Raw genomic sequence first — 24779 nt, forward strand, 5'->3', positions numbered from 1 at the left:
GTTTGAAAACGAAGATGGCGCGGGCTTCTGCACGCCTCGACGCTGATTGGTCGAATGTGTCCGCCATTAACAAGCTATGACTAGCATGTGGGTAAAAATGCTGAATTAAATTGACGATATTTAAAGATTTTACTACCTAACTATGGCTGAAATTTGTGTTAAAACTTATTTAAAGTTTATAATCAACCTTATTCTCACCCTACATATTATATGTTTAGAGACAAGTTTAAAAATAAGAGCGCGTCGGCTTCGATTGGTTCCAAATTTTGACACAACGTAGCGCTGCTATCTATAATAGAAAAGCGGGAAAATAAAAAGTTCATTGTGTGATAAAATCATTTATCACCAGACACCAATGACCAATTTGCTTGCATTGAATTTGTATTTAAATGTGTTTTGTTTTGTCTGCGAATAACGCAATAAATCAAGTAGCTAATGTTATTAAAATATGGTTCATACCTAATCATTGAAAAAGAAATATCTTTTCTTAAATTTCTAGTTCGTACAGACTTTATTTTCAAATTTTGTAGGCACATTATTATAAAATCATATCGGATATTGATATCGCAACTTGCGCTTTTTATATAATATTCCCTAGCCAGTTTCCATAAAGATAAAAAAATACGTAGGTAAATAAAATAAAGGTCGAGATAACAGCAATAAATTAAAAAACATTTCACGCATTTCTTTATCAATTGCGATTTACTAAAAATAATAAAATAAAGAAGAATTATATTTCAAATCATCATTTATTTACACATTGGGACTAACCTTACATTTTTTACTCCGCTCACTTTGGAGCCGATAATAAAAGATAAATAAAATACACTCAAACTAAAATATATCATATGACCTAGATGAGCGGTGGCAAATAAAATAAAGACGAAAAGAATTTATTTCTTAAAAAAATACAAGAAACGTGATCATTCTAGACGTAACCCTTTGTTACAGCTTTATTTACATATCGTATATCCAAGTTAGACTTCACATTTAGCGAGGCCTTATCAAGTTTAGCCAACAAGCAATGTATTTAGAGTTGACAAATCTTACAAATGAATATTACAATTTCAGCTGACCATGTTTTTATATAGCTCAGCAGGTCTGATAACATTGAGAAGTGACGTCTAAAATAGATACTGAAATAATATTATACAATAATAAAACAAGAGAACATGTAAATGGGTTAGGTATTTTTATTAATATGCTGATTACAACGAGATGCCGTGTTTTGTGCTAGTTTCAGCCTCTGTTGAGTATTTATACTATTGCTGCTATTTAAGAAAGTACTCAAGTACTCCATATTTGCTTCTATATTTTGGGGATAAACCTACATAGTGATTTTATTCATTTTAATAGTTACGAGGTTAACACTAGCACAAAACAATTAAACAAATTAAAGTGGATATCTCTAGAAGAACGGGGTGAACCTGTTACACAGGTAAATGAACTGACAATTTGCATTTATATTCTACTACACCATATAGTTATGCTAGAATTTGTTTAGAGAACAAACAGTTAAATTAGCGGGAATCCTTTTGCATACTTTGCAAACATCTGATCATCTCATTTTACACAAGAAAATATTCAAAATCTGATGCAGGCCCTAGCGTACCTTACGGGCATTTAGGATTTAGATACTATTTCTAGAACATTCCTTACGCATTAAGCTCTAAATCCTAGTATATACTGGTGTTGTTCAACGAATATAGGTTAAGAGGGTTCAATTATCGAAGATTATTTTGGGATACATCTTTATTTTTAATCACATAAAATGCGATATTTAGTTGAACTATCCGTTACGTTCACTAATCTTATGTTTTTCAAAACTAATTACAAATAAAGTCTAATTCATGAATCAAAATATCCATCAAATCAGTATATCACAGGCATATACATAATATTACTTTTAATTAATATTTAAAATTGTTTTACCTTACAATTTTACTACTCTGGGACTACACTTGTGGTCTTCAATATAGTTAAGAATTTGCTTTTACCAGATAAAAGATTGCATATTTTTTTACGTATAATGGTGTTGACGCAAAATTGATAATTTATTTTGCATTAATTTTATTTCTACTTGTAAGACTACAACACGTGTTATTTAGTTTGAATATCAATATTTCTTATTTATGTCGCAAATTTGCACGGTCTAATGTGTAGCAACAAAAAAATGATATAAAAACTATAACAATGTTTACGTGTCGTTACTTTCAGTAAAGGAAATAGAAAAGCACAATTTGAATTTCGCGCCAAGCCGCGACCAGTGTCGTATAGAATATAAACAGCGCACAATGAGACACGAACGAAGACTGAATCGAGTGCATAATACAGGTCATGTGTAAATAGATATTTAAAATACATTATGACTAACTCGATAGTTGCGTCAGCGTGGCGTAATAAGTGCGAACAACGTGCAAAACATATACAATCATATTTTAATAATGCTCTAAGCCAGCAAGGAATTTTTGTAGCTGGCAATGATCAGCATGACTAGTACTTTGCACTTATAAATATTTTAAGATCATTGTGTAGCATATAAATAAGATTTTTAAAGGAGTTTCACAAAAATCACATTTATTTTTATTAACGAGTACAAATTAATAACATTTAGTTTAGCTTTCATTTATACATTAAAAACCACAAGAGCATCATAAGTTATTATAAAAAAAAAACAACTAATATTACACATGTGTATGTTTGGCATTACATTTTACAGTACAACTAAACTGCGATGACAGAAGATAAAACTTTTAATTCCTAGATGTAATAACGAGTCTAGTTCAAATGCAGTGTTATTCTAGAAAACGGGTTTACACAGAAATGGCGGATTAACGGCAATGATGCTATGACTAAGTTTCTTTTAATTATAAGCTCTAACACGCCATATTTATGTCTGTGTTTATTTAGTCGCCTTGCGTCTTGAAGCGTCGTAAACATTTATTCGGCCACAAGAATGCGTTACAAATTTAAATTGAATGTACAAAATATCGTCAGTCTAAATCACACAATGAGTAAGTCATCTTCATTTTCTGCTGTTCTAGGACAGGTGTTATTCTAGAACGTTCTCAATAGTGTGACCGTATGGTTCCTAGGTTTACCGAATCACTGAGTACTTCAACTATGAGTTATAACGGTGACATTGCAGTGTCTTTCTCCAAATCCAAACATAGATAATCGTCATGTTAATCACATCTTAAGTTGTTCATTTTCCAGCCGTTTATTTCTAGCCTTATTCGAATAATATACAATCGTATGCACAAACAATGAAATCACGTCGTGATATTCCTACGATTTGCGATACATACAGTAATATTTTCCAAAATCACTTCCCATACTACTGTCAAACTAATGTTGACATTGAAGCTGAGAGCACATCGCCTCGCTCTATTCTACCCTACAACACTGACCAAATAATGAAACCAAGAACTAAACAAAAACAACAACAGAGCATCGCGTGGCCCTAGCGGCGTGTCGGCCGCGTGGCTGGGCGCGCGGGCCGGCTGAGCGGGCCCTAGAAGGTGGTGCAGACGTTGCCGTCGAACTCGATGTTGTTGTCGTGCGGCGCCGCGGCGTCGTCCGAGAACAGCCGGCTCTCGCCGCGCCACGCGCTGTACAGCGTCGGCAGGAAGTCGTTGAACAGCGGGCTGCGCAGCGCGGACACGCTGTTCTCACGGACCACCTGCGCCCAACGGAACAGGGACATCAATACTATGAACTAAAGTACACAGGGTTCGCAGAACGAGAAAAGGCAAACTTTTGCTCTGCAATAGGACGGAGATTTTTTATGTGAAGCACTCATTCAAATTTTAAAGTTCAACGTCCCAGATTAAAATAAATCTTCTGATGCATTGTAATCTTATCTAAATTAAATAAGAAATGAATAACAAGGAAGCTTAAAACGGTTATGTATATTTGTTTGAAACATACATTACTTTATTACAATATGCACATTTCATTACACATATAATTTATATATCGTATTTTAAGTTATTGTAAAATACAATTAAGTAGAGAAAAATAACTCATAAACAGATAAAAGAAAGTTTATATTCTCGCATTTCTCGGTTACAAACATTATAGCAACAAATACTAACTTAATTAAGTATTGCTAAAAAAAATGGCATTTCAGTTCAGGAGGGAACAAGATTTCAGTCCTTTAAGTTTTATATCATCAATGTAACCATATTATAGACTACTTGTCTTGTGTCTAGATTATACTTATCGCAAGCAAAACCCTTATCTTATCTTTTATTTTATGACTGTTGAGATAACAGAGTACTGAAATACACATTCAGAAAGAGGTGAGACTGACTTAAGTATGTACCAGTGGGTGGGTGGCTGTCGGAATCGCTTGCTACTATAAATCAGGCTCTATTAATGTAAAGATTTCCACAGTTGCAAAAACGGGTAAAAAAAAAAACATACCGTGGAATTTGAGTACATGACATATTATATTATTTAAAAACTGATTCGAACAGGTAGCCTTTGTGTTTCATGAGCATCAACTTTATATTTTTTACAATTTACATAATATAAAGTACTTTTTCATCGTCCCTGGACTCATTAAAACTATGTTAATCCAGGGTAAAGACCTTCCATAAAAATATACGCTAACACGGTGCGGAATATTGAGGAATCGGAACCGAAACGGCTTAATAGATTCAGCATCAATAGACTAGATAAAATAAAAACTGAATACAAAAGTTGTTGCGCAAGTTTTGAAAGTAAATTGATAACGTTTTGGGCAGAATTGACAAACATGTAATCAGTTCATTTTTATCGCAAAGATTGGAGGTTTGTTTTGAAAAGTTGGCATGTATGTCGCAATATCGGTATTTCAGATTACTAATATTGTTTGAAAAGAGTTCAAATGTTATATTGTGTAGCTTTCTACAAACTGTAAATGCTTGTTGTTTTTAAGTTCTTTAGTATCAAATATAAATACTTCTGCTTTATACCAATTATACAAATATTAAAACCTTACTTTTCGAACGCAATTAAATGACAGGATTAGCGTCTATTTGTTCTGCTACACTCGATTGATATTTACATGAAATACTTGAATTCGAAACCTTGGGCTTGGGAGGCCGATGCTCATGCCTACAATAATACCAAGAATATTACCACTGATCTACAGCGTCTAAAAGCCCAGTGTTGCAGGCGGTACTGTACTACAAAATTAAAAATGAATATTTACCCTTTCTAATCCGTCATAATTAGGATCGCTCTGACTCTTCGGTATCCAGATCTTGACATCTTTGTCGAGCCCGCTCGTGGCCAGGACAGGACACCGCGGGTGAGCTTCTATACAGTTCACCTGGAAATACATTACAGAATGTTATTTACATAAATTCAGCGTTAAGTTTTCATTTGTATGAAAATAAAAGTATTGTTTCAGACAGACAGAAACTTAAAAACTTTTACAAAATGACACTGAGAGTAGCCTGGGTACTGACCCTGGTTTTATAAACTTGTGCCACCCTGTTTACTATGACTTTCAAATCTCATTATTATTTTTTATCACATGTTTGTGCCCAAAATGAGTGCTTTACTACCTTTCTCTAGACTATACATTATCTCCCGTACTAAGGAATTTTATCTGGATTCAGGAGCTTGTGGCTGTTGTTGAAGTTGAACGATCACAGATTAAGCTACTCCTGATACCGTCGGTCCGTGGATGGGTGAACAAATAAAAATGCACCGATCAATGAGTTCCTTCGTGTTTCGGAAGGAACGTTATATTGAGGGTTCCTGGCTGTTCCTCCCAGGGTTGTTGGTTAATCTTTGACAGTCGTTACGGTTAGTCACAAGCTAAAAATTTTGGAGGCCAGTCAGACTAAAGGGTATCTGAGTCGAGGAGGTTAGTTGGCTGTCGCTCCTTCTAAAATACTTACTCAGCTGAGTCCGGTAAGACTGGAAGCCGAACTCAAATAATTGGGAAAAGGCTAGCACTATGATGACAGAGTAATTCCATCGTTATTTCGTCCGTAGTCCTACAGCATGCAGTTCAATTTGTATAAGTTATAATATCAGTACTCACAACTCCATTCATATCGCCTTGCAGCCACTGTACAATGGCCTCGGACTTCTTATCCCACATGTATATATAGGAGCAGTCTGACCCGGACACGACGAACTCGCTCTTAGGTCCGAAGAACGCGACGCCTTTGAATGTTGCGCTGTTCCTGTGACCGCTGTACCGATGTGTGAAACCTTCTTTTAACTCGTTTGTGTTGTCTCTGGAAGATTAGAGATGTTGTTTTATTGTTTGTTTGATATTTATGTGTTGGTGCTTAAAAGTAAATTTTACTATCGAACTAAATGTTGTAATGCATTACACTGTGCCTGCGAATAAAAAATACACTAAACGCTTTTCTTCTCCATGATATGAAGAAGGAGGGCATAATATGGAAGTATAACTATTAATTTAAGGACCAAACATTCTATTTTTCAGCCGCGAAGTTGCATTAATTGCTTTAATTTATTTTAGTTTATTAAATTTAAAACATTTTCTAAGAAAGGTAATTAGAAAGCCACCATTGGCAGGATATCCATGTGTGACTATCGAATTAAGTTTTGATTGATCACTTCTTTCTTAGAGCTGTTTTAGGATTCGCGGTACTTGATTTATGGCGCATGCTCTGCGCGAGAGTCTACTACGGAGGATTATTTGTCATGCGACACTTCCAATACATAATAAGTTTGGGAGTGTTTAATAAACAACTCCTGCACTAAAGAGTTCGATCGGATTTGGTATTTGTCTGGAGGGGGTTTTACAAACATTCAACTCACAAGCATAAGACACCCAGACTCAGGACAAGCATTTATGGATCAAACCACCGTTTTTCCTATGCGGAGATTGAACCCGCAACCAATCGCTCACAGTTTTGCCAAAATGGTGACCTTAACCAATTGGCTATCCGTAGTATCCGTGCAGTCAGCTTTGATTGTTTGTGTCATGTTTTTGGGCTAGTAGCGAGGCGCAGCTAGGACCATAAGAGTAATACATGAATTCTTTGACTCACTTGTCATAAACGTCGTTTTGAGTATCAAATAAATAAATGTCCTCGTCGTTATATGAGCCAAGTATCTCCGTGCCATCGTGGTTGTACACTGCACATGTCAGGTGCATCATTGACAACCGGACTTTTTTCTTCACGTTACCCTGTAAATTATTATGTTACGTCAATATTATGAACTTAACCTTATTTTAGCTTTGTTTAAAATTTACTTTTGTGCGGTTTTGTTGCTTTAGACGTGTAAAGAGTCGAAACAAATTGAAGCTATGTAGCATTATAGCACAGAAACCTTAAAAAAAGAGGGCTCATATTTTTTCCAAGGATCGTTAAACACATAGGTCAATGTAAAATCCAACCTTGTATTGGATAATTTAGTGCTTCGATAAGTTTCGATTCTTTATGTGATAAGAACTGAACCTATGTGGTGTCATTTACTTTGTATGGGGTTGATATAAATAAATACAACTTAAGGGGATTGGTTTCGACTCCGCGTGAATGGTAAAATGGCTTCAATAGTAAAAAAAAAAATAAAGCTTTGATGGTAGTCAGTATTCTTTTTCTGTAATTAGCAGAAACTATGGATTCGGCAAAAATAATTACAAAACATACAGTTTACTCAAGTAAAACAAGAGTAACGAGTTCAAATTAATCACTAAAATTGTTAGAGCATTGAACTTCATTTTTGTTTTTATTTAGGATAGCTACTCATTAATTCGTTTAAACTACAATATGGCACTGGAAGATTCAAGTTTTCATTTTGGAACATATCTATGCAGTAAGCTTGAGGGCAGACTTCGAATAATTTATTAAGACTGACGCACTGACACATCAAGATATGTACAAAGGCGGACCTAATGTTCGAGACATTCTTTACCAGTCTAATCGTATGGATTCTCGGTCAGACACGTCCAACTGACAAGTTCAATGAGAATTCAGTACGGGCCTGAACACTTAATGTCAATACAATGAATTTTCTAATTATTTTGTTGGCAAAAAGCTGAGGAGAATGCAAATAGTATTCCTTTTTTATTAAATTTCCATTAATTCATCGGCAATTGTATATAGTGGAATTGGGGTATATGTATAAGCTAGTAAGCCGAGACCGATCCCCAGTGTACAGTCTTACGGCGTGATCGTTGAAGAAGGCGGGACAGTACATGGCTCGCGGGCGCGCGGCCTTGCGCGTGTCGTACAGGCGCACGAACTTGTCGCGCCCCGCCACCACCAGCTCGCGCGGGTCGCGCGGGTGCCCCGACACGCTGTACAGCGGGACGATCACGCTGCGGTCCTTCACTTGGAACAGCCTGGTCAGGGGGTAATGTTGAACAATGTTAGGGGTAATTTTTGGATATCATTTTTTTGTAATAAGAAGTTGAGCAGTGTTAAAAAAGCTTTACATATTTGAAAGATTGATACCATATCCAATAAAATTTGTTTGAATTAAACATAAAAAATAGAGCCAATGGGCCAATTATGTTTGATTGTGAAGGAGGTTTTGAAGGGGGTAATTTAACGGACGGGGCAAATTTCATATTCATCCTACACAATAATATAGCTGTTCTGCACTTTATTCACAATATGTGATGGGGGTAAGATATTGATGGAGAAGTTTGATCAGAAAGGTAAAAAAGGCTTACCTACCTTTTTCCGGCGTAGTGTAAGAAAACGCATTACGGATAATGTATAAGAAGAATTAGCTGCGGCTATGAAGTTAAGGCTGATATGGACATTGCACTGAGTTTAGTACTGCAGTGCCTTGTCGTCAGTGCTTTCTCGAACACTTCGTCGTAATTGATGAGGTATTTTTTTGCTAGCTTTCTTTACGGTCCATCTTTCCGCCACCCTTTATGCTAACTCGGAATTACTCTAAATTGCGCGTGAGCGTGACAGTGGCGAGAGGCGTGCGTGATGACATAGCGAGAGGAAACCGCGATGTGCGCGCGACCAGAGGTGATACTCTTGCCGTTTTGTGACCGCTCGCACTCAGCGTTCGTCATCACACGTGTGATTCAGCTAATGAAGAGAGAATAGATTTACAGCTACTTCTTTCGCTCTTTTAGACGGCCCCAACTTGCAGTTTTACCGGCGATCCTGTTGACGGCAATCCCGCCGTCCTGATTAACATTCCTCTCCGGACAGCACGAGGTGCGGCTCGGGGCGCCACGTGCAGCACATACCTGGAGGCGTGCTCTGCGCGCACGTCGCACTGCATGACGAGCCCGTCCTCTCCGGCGGACAGCACGAGGTGCGGCTCGGGGCGCCACGTGCAGCACATACCTGGAGGCGTGCTCTGCGCGCACGTCGCACTGCATGACGAGCCCGTCCTCTCCGGCGGACAGCACGAGGTGCGGCTCGGGGCGCCACGTGCAGCACATACCTGGAGGCGTGCTCTGCGCGCACGTCGCACTGCATGACGAGCCCGTCCTCTCCGGCGGACAGCACGAGGTGCGGCTCGGGGCGCCACGTGCAGCACATACCTGGAGGCGTGCTCTGCGCGCACGTCGCACTGCATGACGAGCCCGTCCTCTCCGGCGGACAGCACGAGGTGCGGCTCGGGGCGCCACGTGCAGCACATACCTGGAGGCGTGCTCTGCGCGCACGTCGCACTGCATGACGAGCCCGTCCTCTCCGGCGGACAGCACGAGGTGCGGCTCGGGGCGCCACGTGCAGCACATACCTGGAGGCGTGCTCTGCGCGCACGTCGCACTGCATGACGAGCCCGTCCTCTCCGGCGGACAGCACGAGGTGCGGCTCGGGGCGCCACGTGCAGCACATACCTGGAGGCGTGCTCTGCGCGCACGTCGCACTGCATGACGAGCCCGTCCTCTCCGGCGGACAGCACGAGGTGCGGCTCGGCGGCGCACACGTGCAGCTTGTGCGCGGCGCGCGCGTGTGACGCCAGCCGCCGCCGCGACACCGTGGACCCGCCGCTCGGGTGGCACTGCAGCAGGCGCACCTGCCGCAACCAGATACCGCGGTCACTAACACGCAACACAACTATCACGATCGGTGATATCACAGACTAGCTCGAAGCGCCCATGAGCTTTAAGCTACGGCTCTCGATATACCTCTGATGGCATGTCGATAATCGTATTTGATGCAGTAACCTCTGTACGCGAGTGTATGATGATTCTGACATAGCAAAACAATTGTAAAGATTATTATTTCTGGCATGAATAAAAGGTGGTGAAAATCTTTAAATAGCCGAAACATAACAATAAAGTCAGAATATCACTCAAAATGAAAACACAAAATAGTTCGAGAGATGCCTAAAAAAATTATAGTGAACACTTACCTGACCATCTCTAGCACACGTGACGATATTTAACTGACTCTTAGCATTAAGGTATAGGAACTTGCTCTGAAACACATTGGACTTGTGGCCCGTCTTGATCGTCTGTATGGCTGTGTTGCGGGCCCAGTCCCACACCACCACATTCGTGTCGTCCGACCCTGACGCTAGGAGGTGTCCTACAACAAAACGTATTTATGATATTAGCGCAATAATCCTTGTGAAGATTTTATGTGACGTATTAATTGATAGTATAATGATACGACGATTAATTGCTCCGTCTTCGTGGGGGGAGATTGGGCGGCATTGGAAACTCAACTGCCGGCCGGTGCAGATGGATATGCACCTCTTAGAGAAACACGAAAGTATATTTTATTTAATTATCGCACCAAACCCCGAATACCACTATTTAGATCTATAGATGTTTGTTACTCCTTCATTCAAAAACCACAGATTTTGACGTAATTTGACGGAGGATATTTATTTTCCCTTAAAAAACAGTATTTATGCTTTTCAGTGTCTAACGCAGTGTAGCACGCAAGCGAAGTCGAGGGCAAGTGCTAGATTTAAACATACTACGAAATTGACATGGGTATAAAAATATCAATTAATCAGAACGACAGAAAAAACAGAATTGTTATAGTAAATTTCGTAAGGATGATTCATTATTAAATGACGTAACCGTTTACTCACACGTATTATTTGGGAATGCCCACCTAGTTTCGGACCGTGCGTGAGTAATCCATTGCATAATATGATAACAACAGGTATTTATATAACTTGAAAAGAAGGAAGCTTCTTTATTTTAAGAAAAAAAAAATGGTATCATCAAAAGTTTACTTAATTCTTAATGAACCCAATATGGCTTCTCAAATAGTCAAGGTTTTAATAAAAAAGTCTTACCTTCTGGGTGAAAATTTATGGAATTAACACAGCCTCTATGTTTGTTAAGATTATGTAGTTTTTTCATTCTGTATATCGCGTGCAGTGACCCGTAGAATCTTTGCTCGAACAAGACATCGTCTTTCGCGGTCTTGCCGCAGGGAAATGTCAGCCCCATCTCACGATTTATTATTTCTGTGAACAATTTGGTTACTTTTTATTCACTAACGGGGTATATAATGCGAATCTCGTTATCTTCCCCGAAAAAAAGAAAATAGAAAAGGGGTAACTAAAAATTGTCGGGGGGTAAATATGAACAAACTTTAAAGTTTGAATGGATAACAAGTTCATTCTTCAAATAAAAACTTCTGAACGGAATCTACGTGTGTAAAACCGCGCAATTAGCGTTCTACGCAAATGTTTTTACCCTCTTACTTAACTTAGCAATACAGGAACAAAACATAAATTCGACTGACGCAGCAAGTGGCAAGTTATTCATAAATCGACAAACAAAGTAAAACTAAGACGATGAGACAACTTGAGTTGTACTTGCTTTGGATCCAAGGCTTGGGAACCTTTGTCATGATCTGATCTACGTGACTAGTTGAAGCGATCGAAAAGAACACGCATAACCTGCTATCATACTAAAATTATTACGACAACAGTTTTCCAAGCTTATGAAGTTTCTATCAAAAGCTTGTACTATACAAGCCTCTCATCGCAACTATTCCCGATCGCATATTACACGTAGCGCTTGTTTCACAATTACTGAATAGCCGATATCTGACAGATAAATTGAAAAAAATTTACATTTTATGTCTGTCAAGCATTTTTTTACGACTCGCGCACTAAGAAACTCAATCCTTACGTCGCGGGAGGATCCACAAACATATTAATCACATGCACAATTACACCCAAGCTCAGAACAAGCATTCGTGGATCACACAAATGCTTGTCCTACGAAGACCGAACCCGCGACACGACGTGCACTGTGGTTTCGGCGTGGCGACCTCAACCACTCGGCTGTCTGTGCAATTTAACGGGAACTTATGTGGCGGTGGTGAAACAGGCCCTTAAACTAACTTACCTCTAAGTAATAAATAACTGTGTTTAGGCCGCGTTTTCAGCAGCACACTGGGTTTTTTGCCTTTCTCCTCTCCATCATCATTATCCTCGTTGGATCTGTTTATTGCTGCCTCGTCATCGGTGTCGGTATCTCCCGAATGTATGTCTATCAGGTTATCTGATTCATAGCTGTCGTTACCGTCTGATGAGCTTGATGATCTGTGGAAGGATTACTTGATATAAACATCGAACGATTGTTATGAACAGGAATTAAAGAGTGCTATAGCAAAGTATTTTTTTCTGACACATAAGAGGTGATATGGATCTTAAAAGTGGGTGATATTTTTTTACGACTGCCTCACTAAATAATTTAATCCTTGTGTCGCGGGGGGTTTCAGAAACATTCAAATCACATGCACAAAGACACCCAGACTCGGGACAAGCTTTCGTGAAACAAACTTATGCTTGACCTACGCGGGGATCGAACCAGCGACACGTTGCGCTCAGTGGGTTTGGCGTGTTGACCTCAACCATTAGGCTATCCGTGCAGTCAATTACCCCCGAATGGTCCCTAACACAAAGATGAAGATGGCGAGGAGCACTGGATTTTTTACTAGATGCGAGTACTAAAGTAATAAACTAATGACGTGTTTTTTTTAATGAGAAGAAACAATGAGTTATTGTCCACTACGCTATATTTACCTCTTAGTTTTAAAGAGTGTTTGGTGTATTGAAATTTTCATAAATTTATCCCTACATTGTTTTCAAAATATTTTTATTTAACATAAATGTTGAGCTGAATAAATAAATGTTTTAGAGGAAAAAGCTACTACGATAAAAAATATTCTGACCGATTTATTCACCCAATATTCGAAAACTCGGTCCCAGCCTCGTAATCGAATTCGGGACCTATGTCTTAACTCTAACTTTAACTTAAGTAATAGTTGAAACTAAGAGACGCCGCGCTACGCCATGCCTGCAGACTGCAGTGCCCTCTAGCTGATTTTATGGAAGGGAAACACTAGCCCTTATGTGTTTCGATTCCTTTTCCAATTTTAACCCTTTCACCAAACAAATTTTATGATGATTTTGAACTAAGGAGACTTAAAATACCAGTGTTAATCTGCCCAGCCACTGTTGACATTTATAGGCTCTAATTATATTGCATTGGTTTCCCCAAACGAAAGAATTTAGTATAGGTCATCAATATTGATAATCCAGGTTTCTTCACGATGTATTCCTTCACCGATTGTCAGTGGTTTCTGACAATAATTAAGCTAGTTAATTTAGTCTTTTAAAAAATCACCTTTGGCCTTCCCTACGTTCGGATCGAACCGGCGCCATTTTATTTACAAATCCATATACAGAACCCTACGGCCTCCTCGAAACTTTTCTTTTTGTGTTGTGTTAATAAAAACAAAACACTTGATGAAAAATAAACAATTTTCAGATTAAGCTTGTAATTAAAATGTAAGTCATTTACTAAGCTCTGATTACATTCATTACTATGATGGAACTTGAACCGTATAATACCCGCTTTTCATATCGAATCATCAATATATATGTAAGTAGATTGATTATATTAAGGAAAACCTATTACTCATCAGATAAACATTCAATAAGTTTTACCACTTATGTTATCAATTTCGTAATGATAGGAAATTCTATATTTTTCACCGACTTCAGAAAGGAGGAAGTTCTTAAAAATTCAGACTGGATGTACAAATTTTGATGATTTTTATTCATCGTGATATTCGTGATATAGCTGTCATTAGGTTCCATAAAATTGATATCAAGTTAGTATCAGAAGTTTTTAAGACTTAGGAGGATGTATTTGTTGCTTATTTTATTTTATTACATAAACTTTAAACTATAAAAAGTGAAAGAGATGTACCACTTACGGCCTCATATTAAAACTTAAAAGTTAGAAATCGTAGCTTAAGCTTAATCGAAGCTCAATGTTAAGTGATGGAGTCACTACATTATTTAAAGAATAAATACCGCCGCAGGATTTTAGTGAAAACTTTTCATAAACAATCAAGTCATATGCACAAAGCCACATAGACTCAAAACATGTTCTTTATAATATAACTGCTGACATTTGTTATTATTAAAAACATCATATTACAAAGAAATGTCTGTACGGCGATTACAGGACTATGGTTCGAACTTTCAGGAGCTTCTCAAACGCTTCGGTTGTGATCTAGCTGGTGCCAAGTGTGCGGCAACAGTGTGTGTAAAATAAAGAAATAATGCCGGTACGCATAAAAGCTAACTTAAACGTCTGTCAATACGATGTTTATTAAGTACTTTAGCTTTCATATCGAAAAAGCACTTATAAAACTGCGATATTTTTATGATTCTGTAGGTACTTGTTTTTTTTTTATAATTTTCTTAATTATATTTTTTAATTTAAATTAGCGTAAGTTTGGGTTACTATTAAATGTGTGGTTAAGGTAGTGGATTTAAATATAAAAGCAATGATTCAAAACTTAGTTTTGTATACAATACAAAGTTATGTTTTTTTTTTTTTCCTGTTATTTATTTGTACTTTCTGGCTACTTATTACATAGCAATTTTGTGATGTGGTGAAATGTGTTGCAATTCGAGCTTTTAAACAAGTCGCTTTTAATTTATAATTATATTTTTTATTAAAAAAATAATAGGAAATTCCTACATAGCTGGGGATTATTTTTGTCACCAAAAACGATGTGGGGTAAACACTTCCTTTTCTTCCTGTTGCTTATCGCGATTGCAAACATATTGCACAACTTATTTTAGTCTAATTTCTGACTTACAATATAATAGTGTAGCCACAACAGGATAACAAGCATTCGGTGTGCGATCGTGCTCCGTAGCAGACGCACCCGACTGTTAATTTTCAATAGTTTATTTTCTCGTAACTGCAGTATTGAGACCTGCCGTTACAATGGAAACCGGTAAACTCGTATTAAACGAGCTTCTGGCTTTCCTGCAACACCAACTGGAGATCATGGACGAGGCTAGTGTCACACAGATCTGCTTGGCGAACTTCTCCGAGGACGAGATACTCAGTGCCAGGACGCAGCTTTATGAGTCACTGCTACTGACCGAGTTCGAACTGCCCCGTAGACGCGGTAACCCAGCTGAACGGTGCCTTCAAGACATTATTACAATACTCCGCGACACCGATAGGAAACTTTTGCCAACTTTCGTCGCCAAGGAACTCCGCAAGCTACCGCCAGTCACATTCGACCACGTATACGTCACCAGGCTACTGAAAGACATTACCACGCTGAAGACCAGCCAGGCTGCACTGAGCATGAAGTTGGAATCATCACAAAAAATCATCAATGACCTACACAATGAAGTTATCGATCTACGGAACAATGCCAAGGTATGTGACACAGAAGAGCCAAACCATGACTTCAGTAATGAAGTAGTTAATTCCTTGCATATAAACGAACAGCTAGTATTACCAAAGGCTACACTCCCAGCAAATCCTACATGGGCAGAACAATGTGAACCTTCTAGGAAAAACGGAATCTCAACCAAAGATAGCAAATCATCAGAACCAATCATAGCAAAACAGACTGCCACAAGTGATAGAGTTACTTATGACAACAACAGAACTGAATCTCAACCAATTAACAGTCATAGTCAAACTCCTGAACCAGAAATGCAGACTTTAAGTAAGAAGCAGCGATCAAGGAAAAGCAAGCAACCCACTAGTCAATCAGAGCCTTCAAGTCAACCAGACCCAGAGGGCTTTATCAAAGTAGAAAAGAAAAAGAAAGCTCCCATGGAAAGAAGTCAAAGGCCTAGGAAGGTTATTGAGCCACCCACACCTTCAATACGTTATGTACCTCTATATGTTGTGCGTTTATCTCTCAAAACAAATGTTGAGCATGTTGTCGAGTACCTGAGATTAAAGACTACCTGGATTCTAAATGTAGACAAATTGGAATCTAAGAAGGATGCAACTTTCAATACATTTAGGATATGGGTCCCATCACAACATGTGTCACGGTTCTTAAAGGAGAACTACTGGCCAAAGGGTTGCATATGCAGGAGGGGCAGGCAACAAAACAGTGAGACAGTAGAGGAACCGTGGGACAAAACAGTACCACCACCAGGATTAAATGTGTTAGACCAAAAATTATAATTGTAATTTAGTTAATTCTTATTTATTTCATGGCTACTAGGATTAAATAAAAAGAATTTTATAACCCCATGCAAGTGTTTTATCTGTCCTATCATGTCACATCACTATTATTAAGAGGTCAGCGGTATCGTAGGGTTATCAACTACCATGGGTCAGATGAGGTGGTAAAATCTGTTCTTGATAGATTAATAGCATATTTATATTATGAAATATTTTCAACTAATTAATTTTACTTACCCACTGTCTGTATCATCGGACTCGGGACTTAGGAACTCAGCCAGCCTCCTCAAATCATCACTCTCAGTTTCAGAATTACTATCATTTCTCTGTGCTGTAGGGGCAGTTTCCTCAGCTGACAGGTCATCAGAATCCCGTGACGATGCATTGCTATCCGTGTCTCTGTCGGGTGTCTTCCTTTTCCTGTAATTCCTGCCCCATTTAGGACGTCTGAGGTTCAAAAGTATGGTCCGAACATTGCTGCCTGACGGTGCTGCATTAACAACCTCGTTGGATGGACCCTCAGATGCCGCAGCTCCTCGGTCATCGCTACTTGTACTCTCAGACTTATCCGCAGACACTCCACTGTCGACATTTTCATCTTTACTCGCCGATCCAACTAAAAAAACATCAAAATGGACACGAAGTTTTTACGTCACATTTTCTTTTTGTTATGTCTGATGAAGGGTCAAGATTTACCTGTTTCTTTGAAACTGTCCTGTGAACTTCCATCGTTTAGTTTAAGTTTCTTTCCACCAAATTTGGGACTGGTAGGAGAATATGGAATTTCGTCATCGCTCGAAGAATTATCTTCCATCGCTGCTTACGTTGAAATTATATTGTACAGTAGAACTATGTAGAAATTGAAAGTGAAAATTGCTACGCAATAGAATTCCAGCAAATTTAAACACTTAATTTTTACGAATAAACTGTTTCAATACGGATTCTGGGATTCAATGGAGGATTTTTTCCTAAATTTTGGCGATTTTGGCAACAAGAACAAGGACACAAATAATGGTGTTACTAGATTAATAAACTTGACCACGTTTATTTTTGCCTTAAATAATTAGCGTTAATATCCAACTTTTAGATACCGGCTTACCAGCTATTTGTTAGACCCTATTTCTAGCCCATGTTTTTATTAAAAAAGAATGGATCTTACAATTTTTTTTAATTCCAAACCATACTTTATGTTGTTTTTTTTTTTGCACGTGGTAATGATATTGAATAGAAATGGCACACTGTTTTTCTGGACAGCTGTCTTTGGTCTTGTTATCAAATGTCAATGCAATCAGAAATCTGTTCTTATACGAAATTGTTATAAATATTGCATGTTAAATGGCGTTGAAGCGATCAGGCTTATACAAAAGATCTCTAGTGCGAGTGAAATAAAAAAAATACAAATTATTAGAACCTGTCATTCACACGTCTTGCGCATGCCGCATTTTATAAAAGTTGAACATAATCAATATTGCAAGAATAACCTGAATAAAAATATATTTATTTCATAGTAGTGTCGCCTAAAAATAAATATGGATTCGCAAGAAGAGCTGCTATCATTTCTTGACTTATTGGATTTGGACGAAGAATTAATAGATGCACCTTTACGATATCTCATGGGCAGAAGTAAATATTCTATGAAACATTTAAAAAACGCAATACAATTGCTTCAATATAAAGCGCTAATTAACTCACAAGAAGGTACAGAATGTGATAATGAGGATGAATTTGACTTTGTCGTAAAATTATTAAAGGATTTAAATACTACAAATATTGATTATGCTTGTAAAATAATTAATCTAGTACTGTGTCTAAACACAGAAGGCATTGTGAGTAAAGCTGAACATCTACTTCAGCAAATACTGTCTGAAATAGAATTTCGGTCAGAAACACCCACTTCAGCATTTCCAGATAGTGATAAGGAAAGGTATAATAAAATGTTGCTTATTCTTAAAGCTTCTGATAGCATTCTAAATGCTACTATAAAAAATGGTGAGAAGTTGGGTATGACCTTCTTGGAAACACCCCTGGAGAAGGTTCTTGATACACCGGATGAACAGCTGAAAGTATACTTTCTGGCTAACACCGTTCCAAGGTTTATGGAAGGAGTTGTCGGCTATAATATTCTAAGCAGAATATGGATTTATCTAAAATATTTAAAGAGAACCAGAAAAGATGATGCTTTGAAAATATTTGGCTGCCTCTCAGACTACTACCTCCCTTCTCCTGAAGGAAAGGGAGATATTAAATTTGTTTCACAAATTATATTCAAATATGATTTCTGGGACATTGTACTATATGGCTTAACTTCAGATGATATCTCACTCAGAAAAATATCTGTCTACCTATCCAAAAAGGCCATAGACAATGTTATTTTCTCAAACACAGATTTAGACGTCAAATTAAAAAACCATACAATATTTGAATGGAAAATAAGTAATGCTAAAGCTTTGAAAAGTATGTGGGATAATTACTTTATACTTATTGACAGTCTAGAAGAAAAACAGGGAAATATAGTTCTACCTTCTCTGAAACTGTTTGAGAGTATACAGATTGGAGATTGCTGGCTGAATGCAGCATTTAATATTGGTCTGAAACATGACAACACTCAAGTCCGTTTGAAATGTATTGAATACAAATTAAAAACTGAAGTTGAGAATCAAGGAGATGCTGAAACATTACTTGGAGCATTGAATGATATTAACATTTATGATCAAATCCATGTGAATAAAATACTCAAGGATGGAATGAACAATATGCTGCAAAACACTCAATCATTCCTGAACATTATTAAAGCAATTCCCAACATTAAATGGTCACCAGTTCCATTCTACCACATAACAGATATTCTTGCAAACTTAAACAGCAATATTCCTGAAGAAAACAAAACTGAAATTATTAAAACAATAACAGACATATTAAAAGTGCCATGTAACAGTGTTGTCTTAAGAAGAGCTGTACATCTTAACATAGCCAACTTTATAATCACTAGCTTTAAATATCTCGATGCCAAAGATGCAGCTAATATCTATGATGTCATTCAGCTTAAGACATCATCAGAAATCAATAAGGAAAACCCTTTCAATTCCATTGTCAAACTAATTTCCCTCAAGAGAGAAGACAAAACAATTTACTTAAAATTGTGGTCAGAAAAGAACTCTTATATTGACCTCATAGTGATGTACCTTTTCAATAACGAAGAAGACATTGCTTTACTTTATGATATAATCAATGAAAAAGTTAATAAAATAGCTGAAGGTGTAAGCAGACAATATGCAGACAAAACTGAAAATCTCAACCATGTAATATACCTCATACACATGTCAAGCAAAACAAGAGATAAAGATTCTAACTTGCATTCCATTAATGAACTGATTTCTAGTCAAAATGAAGTTTTACTGCAGTACATATTAAGTCTATTTTCAAGTGATACAATCATAACTGCAGAAGATGCTATGGCTTTGTTTGAGAAACACAATCTCCAATTTGGAGAGAAGGACTTGGGTGACACCTTACTGCAAATCTACATGACATCTTTACTATTTTTAAATAACAATGCTGAACTAGACAAGGCTGTATTCAGCATATCTGCCATCAAAATGTTACATAAAAACCCAGTCATGCTAAACTATTATAAGCATGAAATGCTTGATTTAAAAGGCTTCGTAAATTTAGTTTCTACCCTACAATTTAAGGATTCCCAAAACGAAAGTGTTGGCAAACTAAAAAATGCTTTATATGAACAATCTTGTCAGATAATCTACAATTTAATTGAAGAAGATGATAAGATAGAATCATTTAAGAATGAAATAATCAATTTGATTGAAAATTTGTTAGAATGGGGAGGGTATGGATGTCTGAAATGGTTGCTGAAAATCATGAATAGAATTATAAATTATATAGAAATCAATAATGAGGGTAGTTTTGATATGACAAAATTTATGAACAGGGTATGGAATGAAATTGAGGAATTAAAATCCAACAACCAGTATTCCCCATGCATTGAAGAGTTTGTGGAACTACTGACACAAGATATGCTACTGCAAAAGTCAATGTACAACAACATTATAATATCCTACTGCAATAAGATAATAGAAAATGGTCCTATGAAGACAAATCCTTTGTATTACTTAATAAGGAAACTAAAAACGAAAGATTTTAAGGACTATGGGCATTTAGTTTACGTATTGTGCGAGATTTTACTTTACTGTCCAGTACCAAGGAAAGACCAGAGGTATATTTTCAAAACTACTGTACAATTTTGTTTAAACTCAGAATAGAATTCTAATTAAAATTGCGTGTTTTCAGGATCACTGACAATTTAACTCTAGAGGTAATAGAAAAAAATAGTTTTGGGATTAACAAACACTGGTAAGAAATACTTGTTATGCATGATTACTTGGTATAATTCGGGTTTAGGTATTCGACACTCCTACTTTTACCGTGTCCCATTTGTAAATAATTTATTTTTAAGAATTTTAACAATGTATAGTGTAAATAAAGTATTGAAGATGCAATACGCTGCTTTTCGTCGCCGACAGCCCTGCTCATAGTAGTAAGCAGTGTTATATTGTGCTCCATGTTAATAATAAGTTCTGTTTATATGACTTAAACATTTTTTTACAATCAGTTTAAATGTCCATAAATATAACGCACAACAAATTGATATTTTTCAGCAACGACATCCATTTCAACTTCGAAATCCAATGGTTATCAATAGACGCTCTATGCAGCATCGGCGATTTAGAAACCCTACAAATAATCACCAACTTCATCACCTCTCGAATAGATAATACCTTTAAAAATAAGCTAAGGTACCATGGAAACTCGCAAATGCACAGGACACTGCAGACTTCTTTACAGCACATTTTGATCTTGATTTTAAAAGGTATAGATGTTGGGAATATATTGAATTGGTGTTTCAATCTGCTGGTGAAGTTACCACATCAGCCCAGTGTGAGGATTTGCTTGGACTGGATTATATCACTTCATTTTTATATGCAGGTGAGTTTGTACTATACCAGTAGAGCCCCGCTTATAGCAAATGCTAAGTGTCGCCCGCCATGGTAAATCATTATTAGATCCTCTGTAACCAATAAATCGATGATACAACTGTCTTTATGACCGTTGTATCTTCGAGGGATGGGTTTAAGGGAAGTTCCATTTTTTTATCCTATTTTGTCGGACCCCAGTGTGTTATGTGACCTACTTTCTCGTGACTGGTTTTAAAGCAACTTTACTTAATTCTGGCATATGAAATAAGTCTTATATCTTTCAGAAAATCGAGCTTAACGAAGAAATGATTCAGACTTTGAAATCGAATAATGTGCCTCTTACATCCCAATTCTTCATAATTTACTGGATATTAAAGCACAAAATAACGATCGGCACGTACAGTGAAGACGAACATGACTTTGTACTAGACTTCTTACTCTCTCACACAATGGGACAGTTGTTCAACATTCGTCTAAACGCTCAATACTTAGCCATAACCCTTTACAAACTGGCTAACAAACAAACAAGGCACCAATACACAATTGATATCATTGAAAAGACTTTCGCCGAAAGCAGCAGTGACAAAACCTTCGCGAAGCTAGAAAATGACTACTTCACAAACAAATTCGATATCGTCGATAATCTGAGTCCGTATTTCATTTACTATTTGCTTCCAAAGTATTGTGAGATCGATAATAATGAGAAAGTGGATGTCAGCTTCGTCAAAAATGTTATGGAAGACATCAATCGTAGTATGGATAGAACTGAAGTTGACAACGACCTTTTAAAGGAATGGAAAGGCCGTAATAAAATAGATGAGACTTTTGCCGATGTAGATTTGATTAAAAGGGATAATACCAATGTTATTGGAGACTCAGAAGTGTCTGGAACAATTCAGAAGAAGTATGTTCCGTGGAAGAATATGGGTGATGTCAACTTATACAATATTGAGAAAAAGGTATGTGAATTTTAGCTTCATTTTCTGTTACGTAATAACCCCCTTGCCATTTTACTCTAACCCAGTATGGGTTCCTTTATGTAAAACCTTATATATTGTCTCCATTATCACCTCGAACCAGCCATGCTTTCCCCAGCCTGTCATTAATCTACCCACACACAAGATAAGAAACTATCCTAAGAACCTTTTGTTTCGCAGAGAGAAAGCCCCAGCGAGTTAATCGTGGTCGCCTCACTGATCGACAAGTTACCGAACTTGGGCGGTATGGCGCGAACCAGTGAGGTGTTCGGCGTCCAAACATACGTGGTCGACAGTCTGAGGCATCTCCAGGACAAACAGTTCCAAGGACTCAGGTAATAACTATACACTTCTGACAGACCGTACCACATAACACCACCACATCTTGCGTGTTGTAATTTACCTAACCAAAAATATATCTAAAGACACGTCTTTTAATAGCCCTTATTTCTAATACGGCAGTTGCAGTTGTGGAAGAGAGACGCCTTTCTAAACCGTGTAGTGCTCTGTCACGTTTTCAAAATTGTAATAATATAACTCTTAGACGAGGCGATAGACCCCTGGTGTGCAATTCCCAGTGTGGTTAAGATCATGCAATTTGCTAGTCTTTGTTTGTTTACCTCTCTCGTCCTGCCGCTCACATACTTAAGTGGGTGGCTAGCACGCGCTCGCGTATAAAGTAGCTTATGTAATGTGACATCCTAGCCGATTTCGGCTACAGCTACTTTACTCCTGAGTTATAATAGCTTTTACCAATATCCTGACCATCATCACTTTGTTTTCAGTGTGTCAGCCGAACGTTGGATAAACGTAGAGGAAGTGCGTCCAGGCCGGCCCCTGAAGGAGTACCTCATGAGGAAGAAAGATGAAGGGTACTCCGTGGTCGCAGCGGAACAGACCTCCACCAGCTGCAAGCTTCAAAACTTCAAGTTCCCTAAGAAAACCATATTGCTGCTTGGGTAAGTTATATTTTTAGATTGCATTGGTCTACAATGATCAAACTGATAGCTGTTCACAAGAACACTTTCGCAAATACACTTTCCCTACTATCTTCACTTATCGTCGTATGCAAGTATGATGCTAAGATAAGTGACGATCTAAAAGGTTATTTTATAAGAGGAAGGTGCCGTCCTAGCTGAGAACTACATTTTGCTATGCGTCTGATGCGTGTCGTTCTTGCATAAGGCTCTCAGCCCTTAATGCAACCATACATCCTGTTTCCTTACCACCTTTGTAGAACAAAAACTTATATTTGATAGAAGTCAACCTCACTTTGTTTTCAGACACGAAAAGGAAGGCGTGCCATGCGACTTGCTGCCAATAATGGACCACTGCGTTGAAATACCACAACAAGGCTTCGTCAGGTCATTAAATGTACACGTGACAGCCGCCATCTTTGTATGGGAATATGCGCGGCAAAATGTCTTGTAAACAAAATACTTAATCAAAAAGTAAAAGAATTTGATAAATTGAAGTCACTGTTTTACCGTACCCCATGTGTTCACCTGAATAGGAATATTATAGACATATGCACATGTAATGATCGGCAAGTAACATAAACAAAGATCACGCAAAAGTCGACCTTAACGTGATTCTCATGCGGTTTGTAATTGCGTAACAGTAATTGGTGCCTTCAAAGCGTATATGTTCGTTGCCGATGACTATTTTGCCCAAAAGGGGTAAAGGAGAAGGCAGTAGCAAAGTAGCAACGACCACGACAACCTTTTTTTGTCAAAGACTAGACAATTTACATTTTTCCGACTAGTTATGGAACTGCTACGTCGAAGTCATGTTGCGTTCGATTCTAAATCGAATGTCTATAAAAGACTTACATTTTATCATGACTTTATCATAGAGATATATAAGTACATAATATGTGCTCAGTAAGTAAAATTAGATGAAGAGGAATAAATGCCATGTAATCATTTGTGTACAATTTTACTCATAGAATGAAGTATTAAATAAACTCAAATAAAAATATTTATTAGAAAAAAATATTTGTACATTTATTTCATAATATATCTCCATAATTGTACTTGTCATATCGTTAAGGACAAATGAATTCTGATGATGATTTAACTAAGTTGCTTAGCCGGAGCCGGATGGAGAATGATGGCTTGTTTGGGCACAGGTCGGGGGATGACGCTAAACACACCAAGCCCGCGTAAGTGTAGCGAAATTTATTGTATGCAATACAATAACACGTTGCAAACAGGTCAAAGATAGGATTACAATTAAATCGTAGGCAGTCTCATACTTATTTTTAGTCATTTTATACTAAAACAGAAAACTCAGTTGATTTGAAGGGGTTAGAGCCTCTGTATCAGGTTGAAACACTCCGTCAGAAACTTACAAGAAGAAGCATCAACCAACACGCATCAATTTTAGACGAATAGTGTTTGTAAC

The 24779-nt window shown here is 37.6% G+C and overlaps 2 protein-coding genes across 2 annotated transcripts; one reads left to right on the forward strand and one right to left on the reverse strand.

Annotated features, from left to right (window-relative positions):
• Positions 1–2679: 2679 nt before the first annotated feature.
• Positions 2680–17429, reverse strand: LOC113497722 (DDB1- and CUL4-associated factor 8). Its single transcript, XM_026877415.1, has 11 exons — positions 17102–17429; positions 16643–17021; positions 12284–12480; positions 11218–11391; positions 10318–10493; positions 9800–9978; positions 8149–8326; positions 7029–7168; positions 6044–6242; positions 5201–5320; positions 2680–3682 (listed from the first exon to the last, which is right to left on the reverse strand). Exons 1-11 carry the CDS (start codon positions 17217–17219, stop codon positions 3515–3517), a joined length of 2028 nt encoding a protein of 675 aa, XP_026733216.1. The 5' UTR covers positions 17220–17429; the 3' UTR covers positions 2680–3514.
• A 205-nt stretch (positions 17430–17634) lies between these two features.
• LOC113497721 lies at positions 17635–23847 on the forward strand. Its single transcript, XM_026877414.1, has 7 exons — positions 17635–20636; positions 20711–20773; positions 21079–21406; positions 21681–22355; positions 22554–22708; positions 23159–23332; positions 23657–23847. The coding sequence occupies exons 1-7, from the start codon at positions 17935–17937 to the stop codon at positions 23802–23804; spliced, it is 4245 nt and encodes a 1414-aa protein (XP_026733215.1). The 5' UTR covers positions 17635–17934; the 3' UTR covers positions 23805–23847.
• The last annotated feature ends 932 nt before the right edge of the window (positions 23848–24779 follow it).

Source organism: Trichoplusia ni, chromosome 9 (genome assembly GCF_003590095.1).
Source record: "Trichoplusia ni isolate ovarian cell line Hi5 chromosome 9, tn1, whole genome shotgun sequence".
NCBI lineage: Eukaryota > Metazoa > Arthropoda > Insecta > Lepidoptera > Noctuidae > Trichoplusia > Trichoplusia ni.

Excerpts from the sequence above, each read along its gene's own strand:
- LOC113497722 (XM_026877415.1), bottom strand. The coding sequence starts at position 17,219 with ATGGAAGATAATTCTTCGAGCGATGACGAAATTCCATATTCTCCTACC. Across the intron at positions 9,979-10,317 it reads CGTGTGCTAGAGATGGTCAG|GTGCGCCTGCTGCAGTGCCA; the intron begins GTAAGTGTTCAC and ends TGGTTGCGGCAG. Across the intron at positions 3,683-5,200 it reads ATTATGACGGATTAGAAAGG|GTGGTCCGTGAGAACAGCGT; the intron begins GTAAATATTCAT and ends CGTTGGGCGCAG.
- LOC113497721 (XM_026877414.1), top strand. The coding sequence starts at position 17,935 with ATGGATTCGCAAGAAGAGCTGCTATCATTTCTTGACTTATTGGATTTG. Across the intron at positions 20,637-20,710 it reads GTACCAAGGAAAGACCAGAG|GATCACTGACAATTTAACTC; the intron begins GTATATTTTCAA and ends GCGTGTTTTCAG. Across the intron at positions 23,333-23,656 it reads AAAACCATATTGCTGCTTGG|ACACGAAAAGGAAGGCGTGC; the intron begins GTAAGTTATATT and ends CTTTGTTTTCAG.